The sequence below is a fragment of the Brienomyrus brachyistius genome, chromosome 21 (genome assembly GCF_023856365.1).
Source record: "Brienomyrus brachyistius isolate T26 chromosome 21, BBRACH_0.4, whole genome shotgun sequence".
Lineage (NCBI taxonomy): Eukaryota > Metazoa > Chordata > Actinopteri > Osteoglossiformes > Mormyridae > Brienomyrus > Brienomyrus brachyistius.
In genome coordinates this window covers 3,785,302-3,810,156 of record NC_064553.1, presented here as the reverse complement: position 1 = coordinate 3,810,156, position 24,855 = coordinate 3,785,302, and the positions used below count along the sequence as shown (strand labels likewise).

The 24,855-nt window shown below is 46.7% G+C and overlaps 1 protein-coding gene across 1 annotated transcript in view; it reads right to left on the bottom strand.

The window, feature by feature from the left end:
- LOC125716443 (low-density lipoprotein receptor-related protein 8-like) overlaps nt 1-24,855 on the bottom strand; it is a 76,627-nt gene that overhangs the window by 27,418 nt on the left and 24,354 nt on the right. Inside the window, exon 6 of the mRNA XM_048988728.1 lies at nt 1,793-1,918. Coding sequence (XP_048844685.1) covers nt 1,793-1,918 — 126 coding nt within the window. The remainder of the gene's footprint in view (nt 1-1,792; nt 1,919-24,855) is intronic.

The window sequence follows — 24,855 nt, the reverse complement described above, 5'->3', positions numbered from 1 at the left end:
AAGCCTTCCTGCATAGTCAAACAGCAGCGTAATGCACAGGCATCATGAAGTAAAGGCAGGCTGCTTGGTATGGCTTCCACAAAAAAAAAAAAAAAACAGTGTGCAGCTAAGATTTAACACTTTATCGTTAAGTTTAAGTATGACCGGCAGATGCTCTGCTGATTCCCGCCCGCAATGCCGGCACCATAAGCAGACAGAATGCATTCCTCTGAAGAAGAATCAACCCACATGGCTGACTATCCTGCTGCCACTCAAGAGCATCTCCCGCTAAACCGCATGGCAACGCACAGATCGATGAGCCTGCGTCCCCGGGATGATCTTTTTCAACAAACGACGGCCCAACCGAATGTTCCAGGATGCGGCACAGAAGACAAGCACCACTCGATTTAAAGCTAATCGCTTTCTTGCATTTGAAGCTGCGCCAATTTCATTTTAAAGCTCTACGTGTCTGGATGCAGCACAAGCAAACTAAAAGCGGAGGACCAGGGTCCCTCGTGGGAGACCACTGATCACAAGAGGAACCCATTCACGCTCGGGTTTGAGATGTTGGCCGAGTGGCTGTCCCTGAGGAGAACGGGAGGAAGGACTTTGGTAGAAAAACTCTAAAAAGTCAAAGCTACAACAAGATATATAATGCAGAAACATGAAGTGTGACCAAACAGATGGAAGGAGTCTGGGCAAAAAACAGTTTAAAGATTCATTATGATTCGTAAAGAGCACAGAAACCAGGGAGATGTTCCTCATTAGTCTGTGAGCATCTGTACGAGGGCAATCAGAGTCTTCGGGTTTCTGCCAAAACATCAGCCTTCGGAACAGAGTGGAAAAGTCACTGAAGGCCCCAGGATGAACAGAGCGAGAAGACGACAGATCATAGTTCTACAGCATCCACCACCCATCAGTGGCGATTTCCCCCTTCGCCACAGCATGGACAAGCACTGCCGTTGGTCATTACATGATTAGCGTTTCACAGCCATGGATGGCACAGCGCCCCACTGAGGACAGCAACAGCTGCAGAGTTTTGTCAGACCAGTTGAAGAGTTATGGGAACTTATGGGGGAAAAAACCATTTGAACAATCCAGTCGTTGAGTACAAATTCCATTTCCAGATGGCTGTTAATTGCTATAGAACAGAAGCAGCTACTGGCATAGCACTGCAACGTGCATAAAGACGTTAAGGTGACAGACTTCAAACATGACTGTAGCATGTTGACAGGTCAGTAAAATTTACTTTTGCTGATTCTTATTGTTAATTTTGGTTATGATAAATACAAACATATATAATAAAAGATAAGACACACAGGCAGGCAGGCCTGTCTGATCCCAGGGCGGAAATGAACATCGAATCATCCTTGATTAAGATCAAGCTGACATCCGATGTTCCTGCTTGGACACAAACCACCGCAAAGATCTCCTGAAGCTCACTGGACACACCTCACCTCTCAGGTGGAATCTGGGCGGTTTTATGCACAGATCATCCCACCAGGCTGTCCCTGATCACACTACACAGAAAAACATGAAAAATGTTCATGCTCCACCTGTGTCCTTCCCAATAGCAGTGACGGAGGACAGCACCAGTAATCCCACAGGGTCTTCAATTCTGAACCAGTAAAAACACAATTTTCTGAATATCCTAAGAAAAAAAGATACTAATAAATCTAATGCCTAATGTCCCTCTTAGCCTTTGCTGCTAAACCGAGACGGCGTGTGACGCGCGTGTTAGAAAAGGCGTTTGGTTAACGACAGATTCTGATCCCTGAAGTTCGGACGAGGGAGGAGGGCCGGTAACTCTTACTGCATGTGGAGTCCACTTCATCAGACCCATCAGAGCACTCGGGCTCGCCATCGCAACGCCACCTAGCAGGCACGCATTGGCCGTTGCTGCAGGTGAAGTCCGTCGGGCCACAGGTATTTTTTGCCGCTGAAAGGGATGAAGAAAGAGAAGCGGGGCTAACTCAGGACATGCCGGTGAACAAGGGCAGCAATTGGGCACAAACCAGGGCTGAACCATATTGACAAATTTACAGAGATTTCACATTTTTGCAACAAATATTGCTATATTTCTAAAACAAAAAAGGAGTTGGAAATTCACCCAAAAAATTATTTATATATATACACACATATACATATATAGATATATACATATATAGATATATATAGATACATACATACATACATACATATATATATATATACACATATACATACAGTATACACACACACACAGCGGAAGGCTGATCTCTTTCAGTGACCAGTTCTTGTTTACTTCTCCTTGCTCATTGTTAAATGTCTCACAAACACGCCACACTATCTATAAGTGAGTCTGACAAAAAGGATGAAGATAATGCTGAGTATTATGACTGTGAGCTCATGCGTGCACACAGAACCAGCGGTGGTAAGGGTTAGGCTGTTTTGTAACATTTACTAGTTCTTGAACAGAAATTCATTAAAACTTGCTCAGTTTTCTCTCCTATAACAAAGTAAAAATGTTTTAGCGCGACTTATTGATGATCTCAACCCAGCTGACTATCGTGCTCCAATGTTATCATCGCATGTGCGTAACAATGCAATGTCGATATTAAGATCGCTCATGGTGCAGGTCTATCGCAAACCAGGAAAGCCACAGTGACACCCCCCCTCGTGGGTCACCGTCACGTGTGCAGCTCGGCCTGTTCAGGCGTCTCCTGAGAGAGAGAGAGAGTTTACGACTCCCTGCAGGTTGCTTGATTTTCCAGCAAGCCTGTCAAACGGCTACTGGGACCAATTGCGAAAACAAGACAGCTGGTCTTAGAAGAAGCAAATGGAGAGCCAGTGAGCCCCCACGACTTGTGCTGAAATGGCCACTCTCTGCCTCTCTTACCCGCAGTCCCTGCCTAGACCACTTAACCCGCGACTGACGCAAATAGAAGCTGGGGACCGAAAACGCTGCATCACTTTTAAACTTTACGCTCCCCAGGGAAGGGATTGATTTTCGGCCAGTCCTGGGCAGCCGCCAGCTGAATGCATCAAGGAGGCATTTTAGTCAGAAGTGCACAAGGGACGTCTTACAGCAGCTGGGATCCAACAGCAGGGCTTCCAACAGCCCAGCCAGAACCCAACTTCCAACTTACTAGTATTTTAAGCTCACTTTCTTATGTATGTCCAGACACAAACACCCAGAAGTATCACTGACATAGTAACTTGACCCGGACAGAAGAACCCTACACTACACTACTGTCATGCTCGTCTACTGCTTGTGCAATAAAGCACCTGCTGTGGTGTAGTGGTTAGGATTCGGCTACAGATCTTACTGCCACAGCCTGGGTACGATAGCCGGTCAGGGAATTAGTGCTATGGCTCTAGGACAGGAGGCCCCAACTCCGGTCCTGGAGAGATACTGTCCAGTAGGCTTTCTGTCCCACTTGGCTTCTGATGAGCCACACCTGTTCCTGGACGGTAGCTCTCCAGGAGTTGGAGACCCCTGCAGTAGGATCTGAACAAGCAAAACACGGTGCTAACAATGCCACGTTTATAGGTTCAAATCCTAGGAAGAGCACATGAATTGTAAGCCTCCTCTCTACTGTAGGCCGCTTTGGATAAAAGTGTCTGATAAATGAATAAAATGTAAATCAGTGTGATTTAAGACATGGAACCCGTCACTAACTCCTGAGCCTTGGACGGCTTTTATCTTAATCACAATATGAGTGTAAAGAAAAAAATCAAAGATGGAGAGAAAACTGGTGTGTGATAAACCAACAGCCAATGGAGGGATAACGAATGCCTGAGCCACAGATTAGCAAAGAGATGCAGGCATCCTTTCTACAGGATGAAATATGGCTAACAGTAAATTAGAGAGACCGCAAATTCCCTCCCTTTTAAGCACATTGGGATTAAATCCAACACCCCTCGGTTTCCCCGGCCAGGGGGCCTGATAAGCTAGGTACTGTACCTCTTGTGTATAGTCTGCCAAAATGCCAAAAAACTCCCCAAAAAAATTCATTTAATTTCTTGTGCTGACCTTGCGATACACCAAAACCGCGATGGGGAAAGTCACGATGTAGGAGGGTCGACTGTATTGGCAAATAAATGCCCAGAGCGGAGAACAGGCAGAGCAAAGCGATCACCAACGTCGGTTATTAGTGGCTGAGAGACTCTCTGGCCTACTTACTGACCTCAGTAAATCTACCCTCAAACCATCTTCTCCTCCAATCCCTCCCATCACATTAGAGCCTCCCACTCGCATGTTTATAACAACAGTAATAAAACTATTAAAATGTCTATTAATTCCCTTTTCGGTTCAGTGTCAATTTAGGGTGCTGTCGGTAAGCAGAAATCCGTACCGGAACAGGAGCACAAAGAGAGCCAGTGACTCACGGCAGCTGAATGGGAATGAGGGGCTGCATTCCCAGACCGAACCGCCTCTCACTCATGGTAACCAAGCGGCCCCCCCAGGCTGGCTCCGGGTCCGACGCCCCCATCTGCGTTTCCTTTGAGCCTTTGTGCATTTCCATTGCACATGCAGATGATTTCGGTGTGTGTGTGTGGGGGGGAATATCCTTCAAACCATTTGGAAATAGCTTGCTAATACTGCTTCTAATGTAATTAAATTTCTTCTCCAGCTCTTCTCAACCCCCACCCCCCACCCCCCAAGCTTCACCTCAGCCGCTGTATCAAAACACAGAGTCTGGGGGTGTGGGGTGACAAGGCAGAAAGCAGCTTTTCACAAGTGCCTGGATCAAGCCAACTTCCCTGACCAGGGAACAGGCCTCGGCCTCTTACACGCAGAGCTGGGCCCGGAGCGAGATGAAGCTGGTGGCAGGAAGTCAAAGCCACAGAGTTCGTACATCGGAGAACAAAACAAACAGCTCCTTTTGGTGGTGGAGTGAAGCAGACACCACTGCAGATACTTTGGGGTATTTGGGAGAGCATGTCATTTACATATGAATCTTTCTAGTCTTGGCGCCCGTTCCTTGCAAGATGGGCTCCACGATCCAGCACCGGAAAAGCAGGTATGGGAAACAGATAGATGAATAACTGAATGGATGACTAAAGGAAGGAAGGAATAGTTCACCCACTTACATTGGGTAACTCATTTTATTATGGTTATGTATGTTTCCTGCAGAAACAAACACCAGAATCCCCCCGGATGACAAAGTCCAAATCCCAAGCTATTCTACTTGCTGCTCTTTTCACAGAGATGCATCCACATGAAGGAACAAATGACAATAATCAGTGGCACACCTTCCATCAAGAGCCCCGACTCCTACGCTCACTGTCAGACTAAGAAGCATATTCCTCCGGATATTATGGAAAAATGGAAATGCCGAGGTCTTTGTGACAGCAGTGAGAGATGCATTATCCCTGAATGTGGGTCTTTCTCTGTGCCTATAGGCAGCCTGTGAAAAGCTCTTCCAAGGATAAAAGGGATTCTGGAAACGAACATGGCCAAGATGACTGCGAGAAGAAGTGGCGAGTAAAAGGCGCAGATACATTTGGGAGGTGGATTCTTTGTTTTTTTGGGCTGGGTGATCCAGGATCGAAGGGTGGCTGTTGAAGAACCCCGAGACTCTCCATCTTGGATTTCCTCCGCATACAGGAAATACCTTATATAACAAACCCAGCAGTCTATATCTTGGCTCAGACATCTGGACCATTTCTAGATCTTAAGGACCATTCATGTACAAGGTTCACCAGGAGTTATTAAATGATAATAACTGTTAGATCATAACAGGTCATCCTGAGTAAACTCACCAGGCCCTGGGTGACATTTATATTACTACTAAAGTGCCAGGACATGGAAGTACAGAAAGACTGATTCCCCTTCAGTAAACAAAAACAGGCCTGTCTCAAGTTAGACGGAAACAGAAGACGAGACAAGCATTTTTCCGTCCCTGTGTGATCCGGAGTTCTGCCTAAGGGTCATCTCGACATGTTCAGCCACTTCGCTAAGCAGGAGGCTACAGAGGCAGGAGTCCAGCAGCGATTCCAGTCTCGGGCAGCGATAACGGCAAGACCCCAAGCCTACAGGGTTCCACAGCAGAAACGCAGACCGCACTGTACCAATCGATCCACCGGCGCAGTGCTTTCAGCCCGAACGCAGCTGTGAAAACCTGAATCTTCAAAGTTAAATAATTATTAAAACCAACCCCGACTGTTCATCACATGTTCTCTGTTCAACCTGTGTGACAGCAGCAGTAAGTTCTGGACATCCTGTGGGGACCCCCCCCGCATGCATCCTGGCAGCTGCCATCAGTGCTGATGGTTCAACCCCCCCCCCCCCCCAGGGCTGCCAGCTCCATCCTACATCTGCATTCCAGCACCCCCATCACATATCCGCCTCACGGACAGACACACATCCACAGCGACAAATTGAACACATCTCATATTCAATATTTTATCAGATGCTTTTACCAAAAGCAATGTACTGAGAAGGCAGGGTCAGCCATCTTCTAAAGCAAATGGGGTTGAGATCGTTGCTCAAAGGTCCAACTGAGAAAACACTTGTTTGACCTCAGGACCTGAACCAGCAAGCTTCTGATCATACATGCAGCAGCATAACCCTCTTAGCCACACACCTCACCAGCTTTAACGAGTAAATTCAACTCAAATTGAACGGAATCATTAAGGCAGCGGTTTCCATATGGCCACGTGGCAGACGGTCACCAGGAGGTCCAGCATGAGACGTGGATCACCGTTCCTGCCAAGCACCCTGCAGAGGCCCCCCCCATCGACCCGCACATGGGAGCCAGACACACGGGCAGGTGGGAGCATAGATTCATCGCCAGGTTTGGGCACCCCCCCACAACACCATGCCGTGAGGGCGGCCGCAAGCCCGAAAACCCTCCGAAGAAGTTCAAAAACGCCCAGCCGCTTTGCAATTATAATCAAACACATGGGCAAACGAATAAGATCCGCCAATCAAAAATGGCGGACAAACAGGAAGTGGCTTTCATGAGAGCAGCTGGATAAAACGGCCACTTTAGTATGTGTTCTACAGCAAAATGACCAGAGTGACTAATCACTCAGACTCCAAGAGCACGTCACGATTACAGGATGTGCCTAACAGTACAGAAATGCAGGCTTGTCCAGTGATCTAACAATCTGATAAGACTGGCCACGTATAGCCATAAGATGGGGGAGGGGGTTTTACTCAACACTGAAGAGCAGGGTAGGGTAAAGATCGAGGATTTGTTCTTTGACAGAAGGTTGCACATAAAAAAATAAAATCTCATCATGTTGGTTGGAATTACCCTGAGATCTCTGTAAAACCACAGCGTGATCGGCGCCTTCGTGAAGAAGGGCGGGGAGCCTTTGGGGAGCGGGAGCGTCTTTAAAGCAACGCGAGCCCCTCAATTTGTTTCACAGCCGGCCGGCCCGCCCCTCCCCCATCTGCGTGAAAGTCTGAGTGCCCGCTTGTGGGTGTGGCAGACGCCCACCTGGCGGCGAGTCACCTTGCGTGCCACATCCGCTCTGGCACAGGGAGCCCCCCGGTGGCAGGTGTGTGGCTTTACCCTGTGCTTCTGAAATCACGTTCTTCAGGGGTCTCGTCAGCAGGGCCAGCTAAATCGGCCGGCTGGCTTACATCTGCTCACCGCGAACAAAGCAGAGACATTTTGAGGAGAAGGGGGAGGTGGAAAGAGATAGATTTCATTGAAGTCCACCCAGTCTGTGGCATCACACAAAAGGTCCTGACAAAATGTGAAGTGGGGGGACAATGTGTGAGATTTTTTGGAGACTAAATCAGACTAAATCCATGATGCACTACAGGTTAAGCCCAGCAGTGTTAATTAACGAGAGGATGGACATTATTAATGCAGGAAAGAGCTCTAGAGCTTGTAAATGCCAATAACTCAAGAGAAAGTGACTACTGAAATGTTGACACTGAAAACCCCAGTGTTAACTGACAAAAAAAAAGTCAGGTCAAATACTGCAGGTTTATCCGCAGCGGAGCAGGACAAACAGGCAGGTGGGGCGTGATGCGACAGCCGTCTGTGATAAACAGCACGGCACCACTGATGCCGCGCTGACGGGCGCAGAGGTTTAGCAAGACCACCAGGGGCGCAGCTGAGCACCGTAGCACAAATACGCGGACAAAAGCTCCTGAACAGCCCGACTCCGCCATGTGTTGGGAGCACGGGAGGTCCACACGCGTGCGGGTGTAACTCTGAAACACAGATGCAGAGGATCTTAGGCGAGGGTGGCGTGGCTGACCGCCCAGGTTACCTCCCACGATTGTTAACAGGATTAGTAAGGGTTTCCGACCGCAGTGGCAGAATAAGATCTGCTGGCCAGTCTCCAGGGTGCACCCCCACGCCCCCAATCTTCATTTCAGACTTTCTGACAGGCGATTAAAACGGCCTAGGATGGCAAAACCATGTTGGGGCCCCAGATGTCAGGTGTCACACATTGACAGCACATGAATTTTCCCCATGAGAAGGCAGCTAATTATAATATTTATTATTTATCTCGTCTTTTTTAAAGCCAAGCGTAGGTAACGGTTTTTAAGGTAACATTTGTACAGACAACCTTCCCGTGAAAGAGATTTGGTGTGATGTTGAGGCCACAAAAACACTGAACATTGCCATAATGACTTATCAAGAACGGGCATAAACGAAGAGCAAAGAATGCCAGGTGACTGATGAAAACTCAGGCTCCTCGACATCAGGATTCCATGACAATTAAGCTCCAGTTCCTTAACCAGAGAAAACTGCAGGCCCCATTCACAAATCCAGCAATACAAGACTACTTAGGTTGGGGGAGGATGTAAAGGAGATGAAAATAATCTTTGAGGACAAAAAAAGAAAAAACCATCGCTAGCGGCTGAATCCAACATGCCTCTGACTGCAGGCTCGCACTCCTGAGCGTTGGCTTCGTCACCCCGATAAGAAAATCCATGGTGAACTCACACAAAACGAACATCTTCAGTGATTCTTCCCAGCCTTTCCCGGAGTAATTCTGCATTTGTTGAAGAAAAATCGGACTGAACATTTGCTCCTTTATCTCCAAGCTGAGAATCCTACTATTTGCGGAAACATCTGGCTCCATGAAATTCAGAAGCGGAGGCTCAGCCAAACCAATGGGAGTCAGCCGTGGAAGAGACCGGAAATGTATCAGGGCGAAAAGCGGACCAGCTGCGATGCCAGATTTTTCTTCTGATGAGCATATGGACACACAGCATTCTCTATGTGCAAGGAATGTTCTTCTCATGGGTTACCACAAACACACGCTGGTGCACCTATCCTCCGTTCATTTCTATGGGAAAAACCCTAATCTCAATCACGAAAGCCTTAACCCCTACCCAGGCCTAACCTTACCTGTAAGTAACCAATCAAAATATAAGACTTTTGGCTTTTTTACTTTGATTGCATTCACAGACTTTTATAAGACTGAGGTTATCCAAACGGGTACCTGAAAATATCCCCAAAAAACTTTCAAAAACCCCTAAAAGTGTCAGGTTTTACCACACTTTGCTGCCGAAACATGATCTATGCAAACACCGCCCCACACACACACACCACATCCACTCGCATATTCTGAATACTTAAAGTTTAAGGCACGCTTATAACTCAACAGCAAGCCAAGGATGCAACCTTTAATTCATCATAATCCAACATGATATTTCTCACGCTTCTTAAATCCATCTGCTCGTCTCAATAAAATAACCCATGCAAATGACATTCATGAAACATCTATTAACTCGACAGCAAAGGCGGCTTATTAGATGCAGTATTTCATCCGCAAACGTACCGGGAGCAGCTGGATCTGTGGGCATCCGGCAATCAGCCTCGCAGACCCTCCTCCCATAGAGAGATCTCAGCCCATCGCAGGGTTCACATGCAGCTGAGCCGCACGGTATTGAGGGACCTCCATGGCTTAACTCCACAGCGGGATTAAGGGTCACCCGCAGCCACAGCATGTACATTCAACGGACCACTAGCCATGAAGAATGCAGTCGCACACATCTTAAGCATGTGAGACAAGCGAAGGCTTTCACACCCACGCACACAAAACACGCAGCAAATAAACATAAAGGCAGTGCCCACAGTCCTTGTTCTGGGCTTACTGTTAAACGCTCTTAGAGTCACTAGTGAATTCACTGCGCTACCGGGATTCTCTGCTCTACTGAATCTGCCATCCCTAAATTAAATTCCATGTCTTTATGCATTCTGCGTTTTATTTTTATACAATTTATATTTTTTTCTGCATTTTTACTTATTCCAATGTGCCTTCTAACCACAACAATGATCCGGACAGGCGGTTATAGAAAACGGATGGGTGGCCGATTGGTTCCTGCCTCATACCTGCTGTATTTCTGTACAATATGCGTCTCCTGGAATATTGCAGTTTTCCCTCACAGGATAAAAAAAAAGCCTAAATCACCCACTGTACTCCTCAGAGCTTTACCTAAAAGAACTTCCACAAACATCGAAGAAGACATCTAGAGGGGTATTAATGACAACGTTTCACTGGGAGGGTGATAAGCGGCTTAGCGGATACCTCTGTGATAAGGATGCTGTCGTAGGGGCCAGCAAAGAATCGGCCTCATTACCGCTGATTGAAAGGAGACGTGCAATTTTGAACAAGAAGAATTACATGACGGGAGCTATTGTTCTATCTGGCCGAAGACGGAGTTCCTCTGCGTTTTAATTAATTTACTGAAAAGGGAACATTCCGTTTGAGGAACAGGAGGTTTTTATTTCTCCCCCCAAAGTGCCGTAAACCACTTTGCCGTTCCAAGGGATTGTAAGTTAACCCTGATTGATGGTGTTTGTAGGCTCTACGCAGAGCAAATGGCATGGCCTACACCGCTACGAGCATTTATACGTGCATGCGGTCTGGAGCGCCGTAAATTGTAGTTACATTTCTGTGGAGGTACACGTCAGACTAGACACAGAGTGTCAATTCTGCATCAGGGCTCCACCCCGAGCTGAAAATGATCCATCCAGGTAGGGTGGGGCAATTAATCGAAAATGAATGAAAACCAACATTCAGAACCTCTAATTCACAATCTTGGCCATATCGGTTACTTTGTAACGTTGGTACTTCCTCCAGTGTGTTTTCATGTAATATCCCCACTCCATCCATCCAGCCGGCAACATGGAAGCAACATGTAGGCAAACTCAAAGGCCAAGCTGACTGACCAGCTGACCAAGTTTCATTGACTATAACCATACATTTAGCTCCCTACAAACACATTTTAGTGATTATCAGCAAAACATTTAGCTTGATAATAACAACACTGTACCTGTTTGCTCTGCAGATACGCTGACATCTCTATCTGGCACAGAGTGAGAGACATGGAGCAACCCCCCCCCCCCCCCCCCCCCACACACACACACACACACACACACACACACACACACTACAGGTGCAGCAACAAAAAACAACCAAATAGTTCCACAACATCTATGGTTGCTGCCACCCCCCCCCCCTTCTGGAAGCTTCCGTTTGGTATTACTAACAAGTCAAATAAAGGACTCAATATGTAGAACCTTTGGCGTCAGGGTGACGGGGATGAGATATAGTCAGGTTTAAGTGGAAATGGTTTAACGAGCCTTCAGACCGACAAACTTGTGCTGCCCCACGAGTGGTGAGGATGGTGTTGCAACACAACGTGTGACAAGACTGTCCGTTCCGGGAAATCCCACTGCTCCGTAGGTTACGGTAATGAATTGGAAAGCCCTCAAGACAAACCCATTACAATAATGGTTCTCATACAATAAAAAGGCAAAAAGGTTCACAGCAAATGCGAACAGATAAAAAATCACCTATAAATCATCCTGGAATGATATTCCCTCATCCAGAACCTGCAGAACAGGCAGATCCCACAGGTAGGCTGCCACAGGCCAATACAAAGAAGAACGGGAGTCTGAAGATTGGGTAACAGTCCAGAAATTGGTCTTAAAATCCCAGCAGGACCCTTCCCAATGGACCTCTGGCCTATGTACCTAACCAGATTTGTCTCAGTGAACATCAAGCGGTACAAGCAAATCACGAATCTGTGCTGTGGCATTAAGATTCAGATTCTATGACTACCACAAAGTCAACTTGACTTCTGAGCAAGGAAGCCAATGCTGTGAAGATTCAAGGTCATTTTGTCCCTACAGCTATCCGTTTCAGTTCCGCTAATGGAGAAGCTGGAACACAGCATGACGCTGGCCGTTAATAGATACCAACGGCTGACAAAAATATCAACAATTCCCAGACACCAGCCTGCAATGCATCCATTTCCATTGCTATTTTACTAAATCGAATCGACACACTGGTTAAAAGACCTCAGTATTTACAGTTAACAGTTCATTTCAGGCTGTGAAAATTTGTAGGCAGATCCCAGAGCACAGAACACAGGCAAACAGGCATATTTACCATATCTACTGCAGACCATAAGATACTGACTCTGCGATCGGCTGGCCCCCCGTCCTGGGTTGTTCCCTGCCTCATGCCCTTTGCTTCCGGGATAGGCTCCGGTCCCCCCACGACCCAGGAGGATAAGCGGTTTGGGAAATACATGGATGGAAGGTACTGTCACACAAAAGGCTTCAGAGTCACGAGTCCTCATCCAATCAATCACGATGTTGATGATGAGGACACACATTTACACTGTAAATATACTGCTTGGGGGGGGATAACATGAATATCATAAGTTTAGCTTATGTTACTAATAGGGATGGATGATCCATATTCTTTCAGTTCTGATCTGATTCAGATGCAAATTCCAGTACAAGAGCTCTATTTACTTTAATATTACATATTTTATACATTATTATAATATATTATTATTGTTGTTATTATACTAACAAATATCTTCCATGAGAGCATACAGAAGTGGCGCTTCCCCACAATAGCAGCCCCCGTGCGCAAAACGACCCAAGCTAGTGACTCAAATCATCCATTGCTTGTTTCATATTACTTGCGTTGTCTCACACCAATTGTGTTTGCTTTCTTTACTGGGATTTCCCACTAAACGCCACTTCCACCTCTCAAATATTTTTTTTTACAAAGATTACCAAATCGCTGTGCTGCTAGTTGTAAAATACTTCCATGTTGTCACCCTCTTATCTGATGTTCTAACGCTCGCCCTATTGAAAAGGGTATGCACGTGACATCACAGCAGGCAGAAGTCACTGCGCTCACGCCCACTGAGTGGCAAATAGACGGCGGCAGCATTAGTTGCCACAAACTGATTTAACAAGAAACAGTAGCGATCTTTTTAGACTGCCGAAAACTAAATAAGTAAGTATCGGACCGGGGTCGGTCACATGTGGCAATACCCGATCTGTGTAATAGGTATGGATCAGTGCACCTCTAGTTACTAACACACACACACACACACACACACACAATCAGATCACTAACAAGAGTTGATGTGAGCTGGGGATTTACAGACAAGGATTTCAGGGTTTTCCAATTTGAATGCTGTCATCTTTCTGACAACAATCTTCCTCAAGATTCCATAAAGGATTAGAGCAAGGCTGAGTCTGTCAACACAGCTGGGGTCCTCATGTGTTACCCAACTGAAGCTCAGAAATGTCTTTTAACCCAAGTGAAGCTTTCCGGCATTTTGATACCTGACACAATGTGTACATGAGATGTTTCACTGACTCAAAGGCTGCCTGCCCTAGTCAACATTCCACTGACTGCATTTGGCTAAATGCCTTCGAGTGCACAGAAGCAGATTTGCACCTACCGTCCAGGGACCAGGGTGGATTCTAATCACAGTCCAGTTCCTCAGACCCGCTTAGGAAGGAAGTGGGGGCCCCACAGAAGCCTTAGAAGCTGTTCGCTTTATGAAGTCCCATGAGGTGTTAGTGAAGCACCCATCTATGAACAGTCTGCTTGATGCTGTGGATTGGATACCTTCGTCCCCTTTGGACCTAAATTTTGTAAAGATGTCTGGGGGCGTCACTCTCTCCACCGACACCTGCGCAGTCGACCGAAACGCATTTCGAATCTCGTTCCAGCCATGCGGCCGAGCAGACTGAGATAGAGCGAGAACTCCAGTGTCAGCACATCTGTATGAAAATGAACACAAAATGGAATTGGATGTTATCAAAAATGCCCCATATTCAACCCACATATTACACGTGCATTCATTTCCATTTTTATAGACGTCTGCATTAGCCGTTTGACTCAGGGTTGACCCCTTGTAGGCTGTAATTTGCACAATAATGATGTATAGCTCAGAATTCCAGGAGTAAGGTGGGCAATATCTCATAACTGGGGGGGGGGGGGGGGGGTCGGTGCAGAAGGGTGAAAGCAGAACAGTGATCGCTAACCAATATCAGCCAGGCTCAAGCAGATGAGGATCCATGGAAGGCTTAAAGGAAAGCAGCATCATATATAGTCTACAGAGAAATCATTTTAACCAGTCAGCAAAAGCTTTCAAATGATTTGATTGGTCGACACATTCTGAATGATTCTGATTGGTCACTCAGGGTGAGGCATCCCCTGAGTACGTCACAGTCATAAGTGTAATTGTGGTGATGTTTCTGGTGATCTAGATCACACAAAGGACAGGGGGGCTCCAGCTGAACCCCATTACACATACACAGCGGTCATCTAATCCCACCTAGTGCCTGGTAAGACCAGCACAGTGCTAATGGGGACAGAGAAAATTGATCCCATGGTGTAGGTCTGTGACACTCCAGGCTTCAAGCGCTTGTTAGCGTGAACACCAGCTCACAGCATAGGGAATCTCATTATGCAAGCATTCCCGGTCCAGGCAAACATGTTCCCTAGTGATCCAAGACTCGGATCTCATTCCTCAGACAAACATTATCCAACCTGTTTTAGAAATCTTTATGCAGTGAAAAAGGTAGATGTTCTTGGAGGAACAATGCCTGAGGCAGTACATGCCACATACACACAATTTCTCTCCGTCAGGCAACAGATTTCCCTTTAACATATCAACACCGCAACGGTGCTTTCACAGATCCTTCTGCTCCCGCTGCAGTTTGGGTTAATGCACAGATTCTTGATAGGAGTTTTGTGAGCGCGGAGTTCCATCCTCATTGTGGCGCCTTCTCCCAGCTGTTTGTCCCATCGCTGGAGCATGTCCACAAACCACCACTATGTAGGACCACCTACAACACATAGGACCTCAGAGCCAGATGGCGAGTTACCAAGTCAAGGTGAAGCCTGGAAAGCAGACGAGCCCCTTCAGACAAAGACTCATTTCCATAAAAACAGTGCACAGAAAAAAAAAAAGTATTAAAATTGATGATCTTTATCTAGTTCTCCCATATTTGTTTGTGCAAAACGCAACCTAGCTGTAGAGGACAAAAACAGCTGATGAAACAGATAAGATTTTTACCGACTCAAATTTCCTGTGATAGAAATGCAATAAATATACAAAAAACACAGCATGTCTTTAACCTGGTAATAACCAAGGCAACCTTAACCACCCCTATGAATTCCACAATCCACTGACTGCTGCATTGAAATGTCATTAAGTGATATTATCCTCGGGTTACTCCACGACCGGGGTGTAGGTGCATCCTGTAATAGACTCATATACCCTTTTCTTGCCAAAACAGGCTTCCTTTCACAACAACCATAATTAGATACATGGTTATTGTACATGGATGAATGGATGGATACAATATCCTCTCACAGCCTACTCCTGTTATACCCTCGAATACCCACCTGCATCGATTCTAACAAGGACAAAGCATCTGTGTAGTACACAGTGTCACGATGGGGAACAAACCAGGGCAACAAGACCAACACAAAAACCCGAAAAGTTGCTGGAGTAGCAATGAGCGGATAAGGCATCAAGAAGTAAACAAACACACACACAGACTAACTGAATCATAAGAGGTATCTAATGAGTGACTGCTGTGTGTGCAGAGTACTGATGTAGCAGGAACGTCAGGAGTTGGAGTTAAGATGAAAACTGCCTACAGAGTGCTCCACCTTCCAGAATTATACATGGCATTCTTAAAAATCTACAACCATTTCAATAAATTATAAAGCTGGTTACAGATCATTACATCTGTGCTCAAGATAAAAGCTTATGGAATCTGAGCCAACAATCCATAATTTAATCCAAAATCTGCTTTTTGTTAAAGACTTTATGAGATTTTCCTGGAGTCCACCAAAGTGAAGTCAGCTCGGATTGCTCAGCAGGTTTTAGTTTAGCTGTTTCCATATGAAATCTTCATACATGGCCTCCATAGACTGGAAAGGGCAATAAATAAATAAATATATAAATATAGATTCCAGTTCACTGCTTGGCTGATGACTTGAGTCAAGGGTCAGATACACTGAAGATAACATCTACCGCATCCACTAACATAATATTTACAGGAATGACTGATTACCTAAATGGTAAGAATTTCACTCAAGACAATGGAGCAAGTCTTTAAAAACAACACTTAACCCAAAGGCATTCATCTGTCACGACTTCTAGTTTGTGCATTTAAAATTAAAAAATGCAGCCAAGACTTCCAACCGTTGCCGTGCTTAATCTGAGGGCCATAACAACAAAGCCAAGAAGTGCATGTAACGTGATTTCCTTCGTAAGCGACGCAATGCTAAGACACAGCTTCCTTAGGAACGTTTGATGGCACCACCAAGCATTAAGCAGAAGACAAATCACGGTTATGCAGCACCGATCATAGTAACGCTCGATCTGCAGAGCAGGTACCTGCTAAACCACCTGTTGAAACAGAGGATAATTGTATTAGTAAAGTTACTATTAAAGCGAACATTCTGAGTCAGGTGAAGGTGCAGTCAGGTCGACAGCCAAGATCTCTGGAGACCAAACGGCAACATTCTATAATGAATTCACTGGTTCACTTTCACCCTGCCATCTGTCACATGCGGTATAAGTGACAAACATCAGAAGAATGGGCATCAAGTCCAATGTACTCGTACTACTTGAAGCAAATATCTGCTACTATCAGAATTAGAGCATAGCAAGCGTGTGCAGCATCCATAATGCATAACCCTTACATAATCAAACCATGAAAGCACAGACACGAACTCTGATGTCCAAGACAGCCACCATATGAGAAGTTAGCCTTGCCGAACGCTAGGGTCACGTCCACTGTTTGTATCTCGGCTTCCCTCCAAAATCATGCTTGTGTAACCGCATTTGTATATTTAAGCTATCAGGTCTGCTTCTTGTTGATACAAATCACTCAACTGCCCAACAAAGAGGATTTCGGGACATGATCAGAGTGATATCAGCTCATCAGACACGCCAACACCTGTGAGGCCCGTCAGCTCCATCGTGCACTTCTTAAGACGTTATGATTGAGGACATATCAGTTTGTGGCGTTGAGGTTCCCAGCTGCCATAGAACAGGGATGGTGGACAGAGCTCAGGCAGTTTGTTAGCAAGTCACTTCCTGCATCTATTCTCCTGTTTTTCGCAAGCGTTTGTCACCTATGAGCCATATAAAGAACAAATAGATGGTCAGAATCTATTGCTCCATTCCCCACACAACCCTCTATGCTGGCAATCCCAATGGGATTTTGAGTGATGCCTAACAATATTTCGTGGTACGACAGGCAGTGATGACAACTCCCGTGGTTGACATGGAGCCTCTGCGACCTCCCAAACCCTCTGCACAACCTTACAACCACCACTTGCCCTGCTTGGTTATTCAGCTCAGGAAATTCTAGATCTAAACACAAGCAATAAAAGGATAAAGGCGTCTGTCAGTGCCAAAAGGTGAAGAAAAGAGATGAGAGAGCAGGAAATGTAATGAGATTCCGAAACACAGAGACAGTGGTTGACAGCAAATTCAAAAGGTTGCTGGTCAAATTCCCAGGAAGGCATCATATTGAAGAACTTTCAAGAACAGGACATAAAGAAAATTCAGAAAAAAAAAAAAAAAAAAATATATATATATATATATATATATATATATATATAATATATCTATATTATATATATATAATATATTATATATATATATAGTGACATTGAATAAAATCATTTAGAACAGAATGCCTTAATAATCAAATGTACCATAATGCCCTCGCAAAGGTTTGCCAACCATACCAAGTCTCCCAACTCGTTCCCCGGTATGCAACAGCACGTTCTTCACAATGCAAAAGTAGTCTCCCTCTACCGCTACGTTAAAGGGTGAGACACCTCATTGTGGCCTATGGGGGAATAAGGTGTCGAAGGGGCCTTCCTAATACGGTCACGTGACTGAATCCCATGAGCGCCAGTGGAATTTGTTTCCAGCTAATGGAGATCACGGTTTGTACCTCTGAGATGAACGAGCCCTGAATCCGGCCGTCGTCTCGAGCCATTAAGAGAATGCAACCAAATATCCCATCTAATTGTGTCCAATCTAGGTGTCCAACACATTATGTCCAACTCCCCTGTTGGCCAGCAAGCTTTAGTCAAAAGGATAAAAATCTCAGCAAAGCTGTTTAGCTGTAGCAATCGCCTGCCCAAAAGCACCAGTCTTCCGACACAAGCAGTACGAGCTGCTATGGAGCGAGCAGGGGTTAAACACATTGTTTTAAGCACAAAATCCAAAAGCACATTAAGCATCGCACAAAGCGTATCGCTTTCATTAAATTTACTCCATTAGGCATATTAAACCAAAACGGAGAAAAGAAGCTGATCATCCATCTCTAATTAATTGAGTGATCCATCAAGGAGGCGTGTAAAAAAACAAAAAACACGCAAACGTCATCGAGCTGCCCAAGTAACGTTCACTAGCACTAGTAATAGGTAGTGGCTTGCTGGCATGCGCCGCAAGCCGCAGAGGACATGCCTGAGGATCCTACCCCCAGGTATGTCACCATGACAACAAGGTCCCATGAGATGCAGAGCCTGAGAACTGGCGGACACATGGTTCACCCTGGGTGGGCCTGGGTGAGGTCACTGCAAGTAGGGACCAGTGGGCATTGGGTAAGGCACTGGGTACGGCTAAGTGTGCCAGACGCGCCCCCCCCCCCCCAGAGTCTCGAGGGAGGCTACCGCAGCTGGTGCTTGTCCTCAAGCAGCTGTTACTGACAGAGAACAGAATGATGCCCAAACAGGAATGAGACTCAACTGTCCACAGGCCATTTTCTTTAGTCTTTGTTCCCTGTCTCACCCCATCCCCTCCAGGTGAGCGCAAATTTTGTAGCTGGCTTGGAGACATTTTGACCCACATCTACTTTCAGAACATTCCAGGCCTCGTTGCTGAGATTCCGTCACGCTCCGAATCAACCCAAGCAAGACGTCGACAGAGACCAGCTCACACCTCGACATTACGGCTCCTGCCTCTCCGCTGGAAACGCGTCATACTTCAAAATCTCTCTCAGAGTTGACGTTTCGGGAATAAACTCTGGATTACGACATCCGGAAGCCAGCCACCGAGGGGAGAGCAGGCAGACAAACAAATCATTAATCAATAATGACACATTAATCAATAACACGTGTACAAAGGAACCAGCAACGAAGGAATGGGTTGGCTGAACATGGCACTACAGCCTAACGAGCTAACTGCGTTGACAAAACAGCATGGTTAGCGCAGTGCTAACAGCAAGGCAGCAAGCATAAGGGGGGAGACGGCGGAGGCGGACGCTTGGCTTGCATCACGCAGCTAGGGCAGCTGTCACCCGTGCCTGCCTGCACTGCGAAGCAGCAGCACGCCGTGTTCTGGTTATTAATCGCTATTCCCCATGGTGAGCTGCCGGGATGCTGGTCGAAATCCCCGGGGGCCGTTTCATCCTGCTATGCGATACATGGCCCTTGGATCGGAGAAGCTCCCGCGCGCCAACATTCGGTTCGACTTGCCATAACCCAGTATCACAAACAGCTCAGAGCACCAGACAGGTCTCCCAAATGCAGCAATAATACATTCCTTTAGTTCAAAGGCACCTCTGGGAGGTCCGCATGCCTGCCACTCTGACCGGGCGGGTGATGGTGTGCCCGGGCCAGCACCCTGGACAGCAGCCACCTGTCAGAACTTCAGGACCAGTGTTTCGGACAGCAGGTACGGTATACGGCCGCAGGGCCACACCTAAAACAGGACACGTCTAGAAATTAATGAGCTAGCTGTCACCACTGAGCGAGTCACTTCATAATATCCTCCCCAATAGTGCCACCGGCCAATTACTGCCAATCACAATCCTTCAAAACAAATAAAATATAAAATTCTTCATGACTGTTGTTCACCCCGTCATGCGTTTTCTTTAAAAGCTGCCTGTGGCCATTGGAGCCGCCCTGTTCCAGGTTTGTCTGTAAACGAGTGAGGACTCCCGCTGTCCTGAATCCCCAACCTGCCCCCTACACAAAGCTCCACCTGGATTTAATACATGCAGCCTCTCCACTTGTCGCTTGTGTCCTTTTCTTGCTCAACCCCCCCCCCCCCCCCCAAAGATAATACATCACAGGATGTTCGACCGTAGCCAGCCAGGTTAACCGCCAGCAACTTGCTTGCTAGCCAAGTCACCTGCCAACCAGGTTACCCGTGACCGAGGACGGGCTGTATGTCGCTCTTCCTCAAAGGCAGCCATGTGCAGTTAAGGGTGACCATTTGGGGACTGGGGAGACATGGGACTGGGGGGGGGGGGGTCTGCCCTAATCACCTCACACAGGGAGAACAGAAAATTAAAAGCTTGTTGCCTAGAAGCCAAGCAGAGCCCTGGAAGCACTTGTCCCAGGTGTTGTGTTCAACCCCCCCCCCCCCCCCCCCCGGACCACCTCACTCCCATGGTTAAAAGACCCAGAGAAAAACAACAAGAAAAACTGTAATAATATAAAATCTCAGCAACTTATGAACTTGTGTTATGCATGTTCTCACAGAGAAAAACGTATTAGTAAAGGGAAAAGGTTCCTTCTTAAAAACACGACAAACACTTAAAGAGAAGAGATCTGAATGAAAACTGCAACGACTACCGTGCTACCAGGAAGAAAGATTCCCAACCATAACAGCAAAAGCATCACAGAATGGGGGTGGGATCCTAAGAGAAAAGTAATTCATCTTCCATACCCCCACTGAAATCCACGGTCGCATTTACGCTCAGCGTAGAAGTCGCTTTCACGTAATGCAAGACGCAGCCCTTCCAGAAATGCAGCACTGGGGATTAGCAGGATTAACGGATCAGACGGAGATCAGAAGCGCCAGGAAGCCGCATCCGGCAGGACAACAAACACACAAAGGATGGAAATAACCCTGCATGCAGAAAAGACAATAGACTGCTGCACCTCTACGGCGAGACCCGACAAGGCGCAAATGACACTTCAGGTGAAATTTAATTATGCTGCTTAGTGAAGCTTTCATGCAATCTAGCAATTTTTTTTACTCGTCAATGCAAGAAAAATAAAAGCCATATGTATTCTTATTAGGTACTTAAAAAAAAACCACTGCCTGCCACAGCAGGGTCTGTGATTTCAAGCTGCGACACTCGAATTACTGGCCCATGTCCTCAACCGCCACGCCACCTGCTGCCTGTGACAAACAACAGGACTTTCCTTGGACCCCAGAAGAAAAATCATACCAGACACATTCATTCCTTGATGATGGTCCTCCAAGCCACAGAAAAGCAGTTGTGAAGGTCCCCCCCCGGATTGGGGGGGAGGGAGGGGGAGCATACCCTTGGAAGCGAATCCCACAGCGCACGCCCCCCCCCCCCCCACAAAAAAATAATTGAGTGTTGCTTCTGAAGGTGAGGCAGGGTCTAGGCAGTCGTCTAAAAATCCGACCCAAAAAATTTGACTCTGAAAGGTGACTGATTCTAATTATCACAAAGCAGTGATTATCATTAATTATTCACCAGCGGCTGTTTAACCAGATGAAATGTGTGTGTGTGTGTTTCTGTGTCAAAGCCCCAAAATGCCGCGCTCCCTTTGATAAGGACATACCGCAAGCAGATTAAAAAGGAAAAATCTCCGCAATACAAGCCAGTCTGAAGGTTAGATGGCAAAACAAAGGAACTGGAGCGGTTTTTGTAAAATGGAAAAATCCGTACCCACAACACAGAATCTGGACCACTTGCAGATTTGTCCAGCAAACTGTAGTGTCACGATGAGGCCTTTTGTCATCTCACGGCCACCGTGCGAGCTACAGCGAACCAGATGCAAGAGGTGTTCGTACATGCAACCAGCCTCAGTCGCAGGCTGAATTCTTCCCAGTTGGTCACTTATTGGCTGCATCTGCAGGTAACAAAGGGTTAACAGAGTGCCACCCCTCCCCCATCAGAACAAAGCCCAGTGCTTAAAATGAAACGGAAAGCACCGGTTAAAGTCGCCACTCATACGTTCAGACGATTCATTCCCAGGCAAGACAGACAAGGGGGAGCCACTGCATCCAAGCCAGACAGCCAGCTGCCAATTTGGTCGCAGATGCCAAAGAAGGGATACAGAAGAGGAGGGGGACTGGTGATGGAGATGTGAGACATAAAAACCTAACTCTCAGGGTGGCCATTCCTATACAGGAAGCAGGACGTGGTCGCCTGGATCGCATGCCCATACACCTCATTCAGCTCTTCTCAATAGGCCAGCTTTGTCTCATCTCGCTCTCGCTACATCTCAGCGAAACCCCTGAACCAAAAGGGAAGCTAGGAAAAGCCATAAAACTGGGTCACCGAAAAGTCCTGCATTCCAAGTCCCTGGGGACAAAGAAGGAACGACATTCATCGAGCGTCGCCGCGGCCAAGTCCTCTCATGAACCTTAACACTGGGGGATGGCGGCCACGCTTAGCTTGCCCTCCACGCGGCCATCATGAATCACTGGTGTAACAGTCACCAGAGTAACAGGGTGACCTCTGACCCCGCAGGAGCTGACCGGCCTGACAGGGGGGGGGGGGAGCAACAGGGGTGTGAACAGCTGGAGAGGCAGGACAGTACAAGAACCTGCCAGATCCGCCCCCCCCCCACCCCAACCACCACCAGGGTGGCTGGGCTGTGAGCTGTGAGATGAAAGGCATTGTGGGTCGCCCGCTGTCTCAGGAATGCTGGCAGGCACCTCCTTCTGCCAGCGTCGCTCCCACCCCCACCGGCGGACGGCCCTCCAGATGGAGGCGAGCGGTTCAGGCAGGCGGATGACAGAGTGGCTTCACCCTCACTGACGGGAGATGAGCGTTACCCTTATTAACAGCTGCCAGGCCCAGGGAGAGCAAACCCCGTCTGACTGACTTACCATCTTTCCAAAGTAAATGACTTCTTTCCTCTTTTATTTTTTTAAATATATACATATTCTAATTATTACCCCGGCGTTCCTATTTTTGCCATTTTTCTACAAGATAAACTGAGTGATCTTCCATGTATGTTATATATGTAAATATCGCCTATTTATATATATATATATATATATATATACACACACACAAATCCCCTGGCTGCATTTCATTAAAGCAGCTCGCTTTACCTCAGAACAACACCAGGATGTGATCCTCTCACGTACCGGCCCCCGATCGCACACTTAGATATCAGAAGGTTTCTGAAAGCGCAGCACCACGCCGTGTCCAGAAACATCATTGGCCGAGGGGGTCGTCAGTGACCCCTCCGCGCGTGATCCGGGTTTTGGCAGCTATCCAGGGTCTCTGCAGCCGTGGGTCAGGAGTGCGAAAGCCCACCGTCCTGTATGAGAGGCTCAAGGAAGGAGATGGAGACCTCACAACCAACAGAGGGAGACCGGGGTTTGTGAACTAAGAATTGTTTATTACGATAATAAACAAACAATCCAGGCACACAGCCTGGTTGGGGCCAGTTTAGGCGAAACAGAGAGAGGGTTTGTGATCAGTGGCTCAAAGGTCTTTCACAGAACAGTAATCAGGAGCCTGTTGGCGTGAGACACTCCACAAGATTCCCTTCACAAAGCGTGACTGACTGACTGAAGTTTTGCTATGGCAACATTTGCTCCAATACCAATTAAATATAAACCAATGCCTATAAGTCACTGCCCGACAAGAAAAACATAATTAAATATAAGAAAAACAAAAAAATAGCAATTTTCTCTAAAGTCAATGCTCTGTATGACCTCCCCGTATTTTAATGTATTGTAATTGGATGCTCTAATAGATGCCAACTCATGTCCGTTCATTTAACTCCCATATCAGAGCAAAAGAAAAAGTTAATTAACTTCCAAAAAGTCATCAGGGTTGAATTTATTTGAATAAAATTACCTGCATCCAGGCTGCTGGTGAAACACTGGGAATGGAAAACAGCCCTTATCAAATCCGTTAACATCCAGTCCTGGAAAAGCAATTTCCAAGTTCACCTCAGCATTCCTCTGGTTGACAAGACAAGGGTCAATCAGAATGCTTCAGGCACAGGCTCTGAGATGAATTCCTGACTACACGAGGTGTACATCTACACAGGCAGAAGGGAAATGAATGATATGCAAGTGGAATCATGAAAGTCTCCCCAATACATTTATTTATTGTGTGAGCAAGCTGGATATGGGCAAGAATTGATTGTCCGTTGCAACACCCATCCATCCATTTTCCAAACTGCTTATCCTACTGGGTCGCGGGGGGTCTATCCCGGAAGCAATGGGCACGAGGCAGGGAACAACCCAGGATGGGGGGCCAGCCCATCGCAGGGCACACTCACACACCATTCACTCTCACATGCACACCTATGGGCAATTTAGTAATTCCAATTAGCCTCAGCATGTTTTTGGACTGTGGGGGGGAAACCGGAGTACCCGGAGGAAACCCCACGACGACATGGGGAGAACATGCAAACTCCACACACATCTGACCCAGGCGGAGACTCGAACCCAGATCCCAGAGGTGTGAGGCAACAGTGCTAACCACTGTGCCACCATACCGCCCCTCGTTGCAACACCATATATACAAATTATACTATCTTAAAACAGAAGAATGTAAGCCAATAGCATAATTATAAGCCAGCCTTTTTACAAGGGATATTCTATGTACTGTTGGCTATATACTACCTACAAGAACACTGCTTAAT